The 12,626-nt window shown below is 38.0% G+C and overlaps 1 protein-coding gene across 1 annotated transcript; it reads left to right on the plus strand.

Moving 5' to 3' along the window:
• The first annotated feature begins 1,662 nt into the window (after positions 1 to 1,662).
• On the plus strand, positions 1,663 to 12,052 carry LOC139628024 (adhesion G-protein coupled receptor G2). Its single transcript, XM_071489334.1, has 13 exons — positions 1,663 to 2,221; positions 2,427 to 2,642; positions 2,784 to 2,952; positions 3,577 to 3,736; positions 3,902 to 4,024; positions 4,276 to 4,395; positions 5,220 to 5,259; positions 5,586 to 5,680; positions 7,120 to 7,238; positions 8,999 to 9,267; positions 9,777 to 9,882; positions 10,307 to 10,635; positions 10,753 to 12,052. Exons 2-13 carry the CDS (start codon positions 2,558 to 2,560, stop codon positions 10,863 to 10,865), a joined length of 1,728 nt encoding a protein of 575 aa, XP_071345435.1. The 5' UTR covers positions 1,663 to 2,221; positions 2,427 to 2,557; the 3' UTR covers positions 10,866 to 12,052.
• Positions 12,053 to 12,626: the final 574 nt, after the last annotated feature.

The following is a 12,626-nucleotide window of genomic DNA, read 5'->3' on the forward strand; positions in this document are numbered from 1 at the left end:
AAAGGAAAAAAAAATTAACAAAAAATGTTCAATTATGCATTTTTTTCTTTGGTCTCCTTATGTATTTATATCACAGTTGGAAACTGGAAAGTAAGGTAATATTTATGAGTATTTGCTTTCAAATCACTTACAAAAGACTTGGCCATGGTTAGGAATAGGAGAAAAGTTTCATTGTTATTGTGTGTGTAGTCTGTCCTGTGTTGACTGAGATACACTGAACGTATCTGTACTAAAATATAACTTTATTTCTACTTCTAATTTATTCCAGTTGCCACACACTCTGAAAGTACAATGGTTCCCCTACTGTTGTTACTGCTCCTGCCTGAATCACAGTCTGAAAAAGGTACAAATGTTGGTTTTATTAGTTTAGGGTTTGTTCATCAAAGAATGAATAATGCATCTATTCAGAATCAGTGGAAATAGATATTACTAATTTCTCTGTAGGTTTAGGGATTTTTTAAGTTGTCACAAACTTAAAGGAACAGTGTACCTGAAAATAAAAATGTAGCTATGATCTACCCAGCCTATTTCAGTGAAAATAGTAGCTCACAGTGAGGTTATCAAGCACAGCAGGACACAACAGAACAGGCTGAGATCTGAAGTTCTCTTAGCCTACGTCCACACTACTATGTTTTCATTTTAAATGCATCTCTTTGCTGTGTTTTTGCCTCCCATCCGTACTACTCTGGAGTTTTCAAGCCTCTAACACTGAGCGTTTTGGAAACGCTGCTGGCCCTGTTTTAGTTTAAAAACTGAGGGGTTGCATTGTAGGAAATGATAACATAGACACACTGGGTCGCTCCCTGATTGGGTCTTATCACCCGCAACAACCAGTGGTGAAAACATGCATTACAAGTGTTACTGACCTTGCTGTCTTTACTAGCATCTGTTGTTCAGTTAAATAATTCATGTTAATGCTACAACTGCCCTTTGTTTTCCTCATACAGTCTGTCAAACACATTGTAGCCCTGACCTAATGCATACCCTGCTTTAAAATCTGTTTTCCTCTAAAGAGGACCATCATTTAAAAAATGAACATTATGTTGCTGATAAGGACTTCAAACCATAGACTTCAAATAAAGATGGGGCCTCTGTGATGTCACCCACTGGTTTCTGAAGAGAAATTCTGAAGCTGAAAGTGGGCGTCTCCACTGTCACCATCTTGCTAGTGCCTGACTCTGCTGAACTCCCAGCTAATCCAAAAATGGGCAAAGAGTGGAGCCGAGACTTCAGGTGCATGTCACATTGTGGCAAGCATACACTCGCTCACCTGTCACTCAAAGCGGCACGCCCTCAATTATGCAGAATTTTAAGCCTTAATAAACTTTAAATAGATGAGTTTTATAAAAATTCACCCCCCTTACAGTTGTCATGAAGAGGGAAATATATAGATACCAAAATCCTTTTTTGTATCAGGCTGTAAACATGTTAATTTCTGCTGTGAAGTTGGACATTTTAACATGAGAATCTATGGGGACTGACTCACTTTTGGAGCCCGTGCAGTTTTTGGCATTTCCGTGTTGGCTTCATTTTCAGTCTCGGAGGTTGCCACTTGTTTACTTGTTTACTTAGGTAATAAATCAAGTGAGAAGTAAAGTGAGGCCATCTTTCCCATGGATTTCAGTACTATCAGACTTCTTTTTGCAACCAGTAGAGTCGCCCCTGGATCCTCATTAGATATAATACAGTTTTTAAGCTCTTTGGCATTGGCTTCACTTTTCAGACCTAGAATCCATTTTTATGTACAGTCTATGGTCCACACTAAGGTGTTTTCATTTTAAAGTGGCGTTTTAACAAACAATCAACCAAACAATCTCCGTCCAGATGAGCCCTGTGTCCGCTATCCATGTAGCATTCAACACTGGTGGTGATGACTGTTAAAACCCAATTAGGGAGTGAATGTTGGTGTCTGCATCATTGTTTCCAAAGGTCCCCATTTCTGCCCATCCAGAATACAACACAACGTTAGAGTTTTCAAACTAAAATTGGGCCAGCAGCTTTTCAAAAATCTCCACTTTAGGGGCTTGAAAACTCTGGAGTAGTGTGGACACCAGATATAATCATAGCAAAAGTGATCCATTTTAAAACTAAAGCCTATTGGTGTGGATGCAGCCTCAGATATCCTCCATTTGTTGCAGTCATCCTACAGTGCTTTGTAATCTCCTCTGAAGCTGAAAGACAGCAGTAAAATTCCTAACTCATTCAGTTTCTTTCAATTCAGGTGAGTTACAGTCTGATAAGTTACAGTATAGTATAAAAATAAGCACTCTCTTGAAAAATGTTTTCACTTTATATAAGTGGTTTATCTTTTGATTTGTTTGTACTCCATTGTCTACCATGTAATCATGGTCTGCAGTCAATTCAATCTGATACAGTAAGACACAGTGATACAATGGTTTCATGCCTTGTGTTTCTGTTCTCCTCAGTTTGTCTCAACATTTCAAATGGTAACATTAACATTTCCACGACAAATGGTTTCATCTTGGATAAGCGGCCTCATTTTGTGAATTGCCTGGAGCGTGGAATTCCCTGCGTCTTTCAATGCACGTTCAGCAATATGACATTTTTCAATGGATCATATGTCTGCTTAGACGCCAAAGTGACAACACAGGGTGCCAACATTATATATAACTTACATCCATGTAAGTAAACCATCTCTCCAGTAGACTGCTGACTCTGCACATAAAGGTCTTCACAAGTGAGAAGCACTGTCCCCTACAGTATGAAGTACACATTGTCTCTGAATGTCTGCATCTAATGATGATTCCTGTGTTACTTCTCAGGTAGCAATTGCACCAAATACCTTTGCAATGAGAGTACCATCTTGTCAACGATGACATCTCTGGACAGTGACAGCTCTGGTGAGAGAGAAATGATGCAACTCTTCTACATAAGGGATTCATGTGCACAGCTCTTCGGTGGAAACCGTCAAATCAGGAAGAGCTTTATAAAGTAAGTGTCATTCCTGCTGCACGTGCTCTTCTGTGTGCTGCTGAATAGACACTTTAGTTTCATTCATTCATTCATTCAGCCACAACCCCAGGGATAGCAATGTCAGTCTGTTGATCCACCACTTGGTCCAGATTAGAACATCTCAACGATTATTGGACAAGTTGGCACAAAATTAGGTTCAGACATTTATGGTATCCAGAGCATAAATCCTGAAGACTTTGATCTGTTGACTTTTTCTCTTGCAACACCAGAAGGTTGACAATCATGTTTTTGAATTAAATGTCTCAACATTTATTGGATGGATTGCTGTGAAATATTGTACACACACTCTTCCAGATGAACTCAGATGACTTTTCATCTACCACCATCATCAGGTCAAAATTTCAATTTGCGTATTACTTCGAAAACAGTGGCAGCTCATGCAACTCTAAACCGAGCAGGTTACTGTGCTGGGTGCACGGCTGTAGCTGAGTCAACAAGCTAAAGAAGATGTACTTAATATTTAATCAATCAAATGCAAAAAAAAAATATATATATATATATGTATATATATGTATATGTATATATTAAACCTGATTTAACTGACAAGCTGTTTGCACAACTGGTTCTTGGTTCTTTTTGCAGAGTGGAAAGACAGATAATCCATAGCATCATGGCAGCATCCCAGCTTGAGACTAGAAGCTCCATACTGTACGACCTGAAGGTCTTGTCTCTGAATGTGGTTAACTTCAGCGATGCTGACCTCAACTCTGCACGAACCAGGATCCAGATAGATGCTCCACAGGTACACAAGCTGTGATGGATATGGGGCTGATGAATTTAGAAGGAATGGTGATGATTATGATGAGATGAAATCATTTTAGGCAGAGTTCAATTAAAATGTACATTGTGGACCATTGTACTGATGACCATTATCCCGCGATCATCATCTTCTTATATCCACTTTTAGCTGCTGCCTCAGAATGAGTCGAGTATCCCTGAGATTTTTCTACCTGTGGATGCCCTGCGCAACATCCCACCGAAGGAGAGGATTCTTGGTTTGGTCAGCTACATGCAGCACAACCAGTTTCAGGTACATCCTCTGTCCTCTTTACTCTCGCACTGATCCATCCTGACACCCTCATGTTTCAATCTATAAATCACATTTACAATTTAGTCCCTGTCATGAATCTTGGGTCATTGTGGGTTAGACATTGAACATTTTAAATTCATCTCTCTTTTAAGAACAGATGATATAAATTATATTATAAAGAATATGTACAATGCTGTATGTCGTAGTGTTCTGTGTTTCCTTCCATGGCTGCACTGAAACTGTCTTCATAGTTTGAAAAGGAGAATATCTCATCGATGGTCCTCAGGATAGAACCATCGGAACGACCCTTTAATAATCTGAAAACGTCAATCCAGATGATATTCAGAATGTCTACACATGGAGATATGGACGTAAGTCTGTCTATGAATGCATGCTTCAGTATTTTCAGTGGAGCTGTCACAATGTCACATTTCTACCACGTGATGAATTCATGATTATCGTGATATTGTAAACTTAGAAATATGATGCTATCAGTCAAATTCATCTTTAACTTTGTTTACTGTGTGCTTTGTGCCTTTTTTGGCAAATGAATTTGACTCAGATATGAGAGTAGGCGGGTTGGAGAGAGAGTCTGTGACCATAATGGTACAAAAGCACACAAAAAGACTTTACACTTAATGGACAGTGAAAAGGCAACAAGATGAACTGATAAACCAAAGATCCACAAGGTTGAACATCTTCCATCATGATATTATCATGTGTGTATTATTGACTTGATAGCAATATTTCATTTTTGAAATACCACAGTTATCATCAATACCAGGATATAGTGAAAGCCGTAATTTTCGGGATCAAATTGTTTGATTGTCAGCTGTGGGTCTAAGGATACAGAGTGCAGACTGTGAAGATATACATTTTTGATTTGACTTAATTAATTCTTAGGGCACATGGAAAACAATTGCTTAAGTGGTGTTTTTGAAATTTGGGCTCTGTTTTCATGTCAGTTCCTTTTGTATTTTAGTACCTTGGTTTACACTTACACAATGAGGATATATTGAATATATTGCCCTTTTTGGTGCCATAATCACACTGAATTTTTCTAATTTAGTCAATGGGGAACTGAACACTGAACATTGTTTTTTTTTTTTCATCTGTCGAGTAAACTTCTTTAACTTTGCAACAGTATGTGTCATTGTTAACTTCAAGGTAGTTCCACATTTTTGTATTTTTACAGAATGACTCAACTTTCCAGTGTCGATATTTCAGTGAAGAGTGTAAGTGTATTGTATATCAGTTTTTGCTGATGACAGAATAAACAGCGAAAAGTGTATTTCATTTGCTATTTATTAACTTGCTGACAGTTTGGAGAAAATAGAATTTTTAAAAAACTGCAGGTTTGAAAGTTTCTGCAAGATTATCAAGTCAATGTCATAATTTCAGTTGTATAATTAACTTTGGTCATCATTTCCCAATTATTATGTATTAGCATATTTTAAGGAAGTATGTAATGAATGCCTTTTAATGCCATTTTGCTAACCTGACATCCATTAGGCCTAATTAACTAACTAATCAAGTTAACTTGTATTGTTCATGTTCCCAGATTGGAACTGGAGGACAGATGGATGTAAGACGTCCAACAGCCAAGATGACATTATTTGCAGCTGCAACCATGCAACACCCTTTGCCGTCCTATTGGTAAAGAGGCATACTTGATTTGACTGACGCGTGCCTGGTGGTACATTAGCTTATACTCATAGTTAATAATTGACTACTTTCAATCAAATCAAACCTTATTCATATAACATCTTTGATACAGGAAATTAAAAATACAGTACTGGTATTACATTTTTTTGATGCAATTCACTTATGAGAAACATCAGTTCTCAGAACAGTTCATCATTTCCCCACACACATAAGAACTTCTCATTGTGTTTGTACAAACTTCCATTTTGTCCACACATATCTCGCTACTAAAGACATCTCACAACTCATGAAAACAGTTTCTGCAGTGAGAATGACAGACCTCTCACTCACCTTGATTGCATCAGTGTTTTCAGTCAAATCACTTTAAACTTTCTTCAAATATGTATGAAAGAGCAAGGCCACCCACTGTCAGAGGGAGACACGCATAACATTGCCCTTCAGTTGAAAACAAAGAGAAAGATGTGGTAGAATGTGTGATATGGCAAGAAGGAGGGGACAGGGGTAGAGAGAGGAGAGTCAGAGAGTCCACTGAAATATCAACCATGGCCTATTATTTGCAGTAGCCTACTCTTTTTCTAAAGTCAGTCAGGTTTTTATGAAAATATCAGAACATTTGGTGTCTCAGTCTAAGCACCGGTGAGAGGAGTCTATTCATTGGTGATAATATTTAAAGGATTGATACATATTTTGACGAGTGAACAAGGTTTTAATTATTTAGAGGCTTTGGTACAGGTTATTTAGCAATAAGAAGTGCATGAACTGTTCTGAGAACGACCTTTCTGATTAGTGAATTGCATCAAAGCAATTGCGAAAAACTCTAATGCAATATGAAACATCCCAGAGGAAGGTTTTGATGTCTTTTCTTTGTCTCACAGAAATAAATAAGATCTTATTCGGAGATTACTGAATTCTGACCTGTTTCTCCTAAACCCCCACACCCCCCTTGGGAGAAATAAGGAGCGAAAGAAGAGATCAAGATTTGAGGAATCAATCCTGTCCAATTTGAGAATAACAGGAGAAACACAAGAAAAGCAGGAGATCTTGTGCTGTGTTTACAGGCCCTCATTTGATCACAATCACAATTTCAGGTGTTGCACAGGCTCAGTTAAGATTTCTTTAAGATCTGACTTACTGTGTCTTAAAAGCTGATTATTTCAGACAAGTAAAGATCAAAGCAGTGACAGAAAAAAAGACTATCTTAAGATCTTAGGAGTTGAGATAAAGGAATACAAAAAAATGGTCAAAATCTTATGTTAAACTGAGCTCAATTGTGTCTGGGAGAAATCAACTAGACAAAGAAGAGATCTTATTCTTGTATTTTCCTTTCCTCTGGGAATCTTGTTGCTAACATCTCTGACTTATTTATAGATGTTAGGAAAAGTTCATCTGCAAATTGCAGACAGTTAAGCACTGTCCCATCTTTTCTGTAGGTAAGAACAGGACCAATTTCAGAAGTCCACTGGGAAATACTGTCACACCTCAGTTACATAGGCTGCGGCCTGTCTACTTTCTTCACTGCTTTGTCACTCATGATGTATGTCTTCAGCCGGTAGGTATAAATGTATTCTTTGGATTCTGTGTAGATAATCAGTAGCTATAGTCTGTGTAGATATAAGTCTGAGACTGCTAAGACCAGACCATCTGTGACTGTTTTTTTCTCTGAGTGAACTCAAACCAGCCCATCTGGTACCAACAATGATGCGATGATGAACAATGATGAGATTTTCCCCCATTCTGATGTTTGATGAAGACATGAACTGTAGCTCCAGACCTGTATATGCAGGAATTTTTGCACCACACCGCTGCCAAAAGAATGGCTGTTTGGATAATTACATGAATAAGCAGGTGTAGAGGTGTTTCTAGCAAAGTGCTTAGTGAGTGTAACTTTTTATTCAGTTGGTGCCTAAGAAAATGTCACAAGGAAAGAAGAACAAGGAGTCCTACAACAGACGGTCCCCACAGAGGCCTGTTGAGATGTCTCCTGTCTCGTCTTATAATCCCAGACTGACTCAATGATGTTGAGATCAGGGCTCTGTGGGGACCAGACCATCTGGTGCAGGACTCCTGACTCCCCTTGTTGCTGAAGATATTTCTTTTGCACTTTTCACTGAACCTTTGTAAAGCTGCTGTTTATTGGGAAAACCATTAAAATAAAAAATAAAAAAATATATATATTCATGTTTCCACAACCATGGTTTAAACACATTCCACACAATGCTAAAATCCAGCAGATTCATACCTGACTAAATGTAAGCTACACATCATGGGACTCACACCTGTATTTCACCTATAACCAAAAATCACTTCCATGCATTCTGGCTTTGTTCACCAATTCAGTCACTGTGGTTGGATGTTGTGAAAAATGATAATAATGATAACAAAATTACCCACCATGCCCCCACCTTTATTTATCATTTTATTGTCTATTTTTTTATTTATGTATTGATGTGTATATTTTTCATTCAGTGTCACTTCTTTATCCATTAATATTTAATGTTATATGGTTAATATTCAATGCACTTGTACACAGAGTTATGCTTACAGTCAGTGTTTCTCACCAAAACTTGTGTATTCTACAGGTCTAACATATATATGTGCATTTACTTTTTTTTTGCTATTCTTTTAAACTATATTGAATTCTATCCTAAAACCTATATTAAATAAGTAATGTTGTGTGGCATTGCCATCCCAGCACACAAGGCATTCGCAGTCTGTTCTTGTTTGTGGTTCTCCGATGGGGGAACAAGCTACCAAATGCCATCAGAGCAGGAGTATCTGTCTCTATCTTCATGAATCTCTTGATGTCTCATCTCTTCACAGAGAACCTCCTCTGCTAACTCTTTTAACAGCCTAACATCCCTAAGTTGCACTAACTCTGCACTTTCAGTGCACTTCTTTACTTGATGTCCTTGCACTTATTAAATAGTACTTACCAAATACCAAATGAGTAAATGTAATGTTTACTTTCTAGTAGTCATCCTTTTCTCCTGCCTTTGTTGTTGCATTCCTGTTTTTCTTGTAGTGTCTGTTGATAAGTAGAATAGTATGAAAGCACATACAGGAATGTGTATCGCACCTCTCATACAAAGCAGTGACCCACTCATAAAAGCAGTGTTTCATAATGCCATTAGAAGAAATCCAAAACTCCACTGGTTTGAAGCCAAGTTTTCGGAAGATTAAAATATATATATACTGCAAATAAAAAAAAATCTATTTAAACTAAAAAAGAAGATGCAGTTACATAATGTCACATTATCAGAAACCACAGTTTGTCACATGTCCTTCCTGTTCTCCCTCTCTCTTCTTCAGAAACCACAGAATGGATTACTCCATTACTATTCATGTATCTCTGAGCGGGGCCTTGTTTCTGCTCAATGTAACCTTCCTGCTGACTGAGTGGGGGGCCACAGTGGAGATGGACTGGGTGTGTGTATTTGTTGCAGCTTTCATGCACTACTCCTTGCTCTGCTGCTTCACCTGGATGGCTATTGAGGCACTTCACCTCTATCTACTGCTGATTAAGGTGTTTAACACTTACTACAAACACTACCTGGTCAAACTGTCTCTTCTTGGATGGGGTGAGTGTTGCGAGAGTGCCTACTCTATTTACTACATGCTGTGGTGTATCAGTGTGTGATAACTAGCATGATGACACCAGTATTACTTAAAACACTGACAGGAAGTTTTAAGAACATATCTCAATTTTTATTTATTTTTTTATTCTAATAAATGAAACTATTTGGTGATTGATTAGGTGATGATATGATTATCTCTGCCGACATATTGATTTATGGTTGTTGAACATGTTGCAGGGTAATTAATGTTAATGTTAATTAATGTTTTCTTCCATCAAACTCCATTGTCCAACAAGTCCTCCAACCTGAACAACCATAGAGGTTGTTTTTTCTTGATGTGATGATATATTGTGTTGGTTTATATGAAGAGTCCATCAGGAGCAGGTTGTCTTCCACCTTAATGCATTAATTACCATGATGTTAAACTGACACTGTGTGTGTGTGTGTGTGTGTGTGTGTGTGTGTGTGTGTGTGTGTGTGTGTGTGTGTGTGTGTGTGTGTGTGATTGTCAGGGATCCCTGGTATCATCGTGGCAGTCTCTGTAGGAATGCAGGACTTCAAACACTTTTACGGAGTTACACAAATGACCTTAGCCGACAATAACCAAACTAGTGCCATGTGAGTAAATTGTAACTGCTTTTGGAAAAACAACAGTGGTAACCCGTGGTTACTGGTGGTAACATCAAGTGCCATTTACAGTAATGAAATAAGACAATTTGATTGGAATTGCGGCCTCTGCTGCTAACTAGATAATAATAAAATAATAATGAGTAATAAAATAATAATCACTAAATCATAGAGAAGTAATAACAGAACATTAATACATTTAATGGCTACTGTTGAAAAATGACAACTATAAATAGTATCAAAAGCAGATCTTGATTTCATGACCTCACTTGATTGAGCTTGATTTTCATGTTTATGATAATGTTTCTGTTCTTTTTACTGTACTGTACATCCTCCGTGTACCCAGATCTGTCTTCTCTGTGATAAAATGGATCTATATTCTGATAGACCTGTGGGTTACCTGTCTGTCCCTCAGCTGCTGGATCACAGATGATTCCTTCTTCTACTCCTTGAACCTGGCATATTTCACCGTCATATTCATCTTCAACTCCGGTATATTGATGGCAGTGGCCTCAAGCATCTGTAGGATGAAACAGGTGTTCAGGAATAGCTCGAACCTCCGACGAGAGGCTGAGGGAAAGACTCAAAGTGACTCACAGAGGTTCAGTGAGTCCTGCAAGAGTAGCCTGACTGTGCTGGGTCTTACCTGCCTGATGGGGACCACCTGGGGCCTGGCCTTCCTGGGCTCAGGATATGTCAACTACCCCATCCTCTACCTTTTCTGTATCCTCAACTCCACACAAGGTCTGCTCTCAGTTTGTGTGTTAATCTTTTTCTTCTTTGGTTTGATAGTGTTTGTCTCTGAGGGCTTTTGTCTTTCAGCAGCTTGTACCCACCTAACATGTGTGTCTCTTTGTCAAGGTTTCTTTATCTTCGTGTGGGTCTGTCTATCAGCGAAGAAGCAGAGGAAGAGAGATATGGAGGACCGAATGACTTCAAGTCCTGTGAAGACTTCAGCAGTCAAATCGGATTAGACCTCCTTTCCCATCATTAGTCTGGATGATAAAACCTATAGAAGTATGTTGTGTCTGTGATTGCATAATTCCCCTGATAATCCAATGTAATCATGGCAATAGAAAGTACCGCAAGTAGCCCTGTCAACATGAAGTCAATAATGCCTGTTATTTGATGTGGGGTTGTGTGAGGTAGTCATGCAGAGCCAGTGTATCACCTGCAGGGAATGTGCGCTACATTTAGAGTGTTTTCAGTGTATTTATCTTCCAGACAAAGTGAAGTTTAGCTCTTTCTGATTCACTCAGCTGACCTGAGACTGAGGCGTAACACAGTGCGTATGAATACAGTAGTTCAGCGTCTGAGAAAATGTAGTACCAAAGGAAAGTGCTGTTTGGATGAAAAGACAAAACGCTGAAAATATTCTAAATGAAGTGCAGATCGGATTGTTTGGGTGGGCATCTTTAAAAAATGTCTAAAAGACGTTTTTTCCTGCTGGACCTGTGCACAGCAGCACATTGCTCTGCTAGTGTGCTCCTTGCTGCCCTCCTAACTGGCAGCGCACTGATCTGAATGTACTGCAGGTAATACACTGACTGTGTGCACACTTTTAATTTAACTTTTTAAAACATTTTTCTGTTAGAAAAAAGAAAAGAAACAAAAAGTTGTTTCCTTCACTAATGTACTGTAGAATATTGTGCATGTGTGTTTTGAATAAAATTGTAATGAATTAATACGGGAGACTGATCAAGTTTTAGTTAAACACACAGTATGTATGTAACTTTTTGCCACTAGTGGTCTCTCAATCAAAACAATAACAAAAGGTTTTTACCTGGCAGTGAATTCTCCTGAGAGGTGTCCTCTCAAACAGACCTGGTGATTCTGACCAGTAAAAACACAGAATACAGCAGTTTCACATTTAAAGACAGTGCTTTGCTGACACTTTATATCATAGTGGTGTAAAAGTCATAGGTTTAAAAAAAAAAAAACAATACTCAAGGAAAGTACAGATACTCAAAAAATATACTTAAGTACAGTACTCACGTAAATGTACTTTGTCACTGTCCTCCCCATCTAAATGGCAATTCTCAACTCTCTGTATATGAACTAAGTTTGAAATGACAAGCAGCTGCCCAACAAACATTTAGTAGCCAAGTGTCCAGTTACTTTTCATCCCTGCACTTTTGGCACTAAGTGTTGAAGGGCTGTATCTCACACACAGTTCTTTCAATGTTGGTGTTAACTCACTCAAATTAAAGTTGAGACGTGACCCTTAAATATAGCGTCTGTTATTTTTGTTTTAAACTGAATGTGCTGCAGCCTGAAGAACAGAAGATGTGTGACGATTCAAATACTTATGGAACACTTACTGTATGTGACCACTGAGCTCTCATTTAGACGTTACACATCAAGGCCAAACATATGAACCCGTGTGCCTGCAGGAATAATCCCAAGATTAAATAAAATCACAATACAAATGATGTAGTAAAAATAGAATTAAGGGAAAAAGGGAAATGTAGCAATATAATAAAAAAGTAATTAATTAAATTACTTATATTTTGATTTAAAAAACCATCAAAACATATTTTATTTTAATTAAGACTTTAATCCTTTAGTGAAAATAAGATTTAACTAAAGTGATTTTGAGAAAATTTCAGGTCTTTTTGTTACTGAAATCAAGCAAATCAAGCAATGTCTCATCATTCTTCAAAACTCAGAAGCTCACATACTGTCAGTAGCCTATTGCATTTCCAACTGTGCAAACATAGTAAGCTATGTCACTA

Source organism: Trachinotus anak, unplaced genomic scaffold (genome assembly GCF_046630095.1).
Source record: "Trachinotus anak isolate AG129_WGS33_773 ecotype Australia unplaced genomic scaffold, CSIRO_AGI_Tana_v1 ptg000011l, whole genome shotgun sequence".
Lineage (NCBI taxonomy): Eukaryota > Metazoa > Chordata > Actinopteri > Carangiformes > Carangidae > Trachinotus > Trachinotus anak.

Excerpts from the sequence above, each read along its gene's own strand:
- LOC139628024 (XM_071489334.1), top strand. The coding sequence starts at position 2,558 with ATGACATTTTTCAATGGATCATATGTCTGCTTAGACGCCAAAGTGACA. Across the intron at positions 2,643-2,783 it reads TATATATAACTTACATCCAT|GTAGCAATTGCACCAAATAC; the intron begins GTAAGTAAACCA and ends GTTACTTCTCAG. Across the intron at positions 5,260-5,585 it reads TCGATATTTCAGTGAAGAGT|ATTGGAACTGGAGGACAGAT; the intron begins GTAAGTGTATTG and ends TCATGTTCCCAG.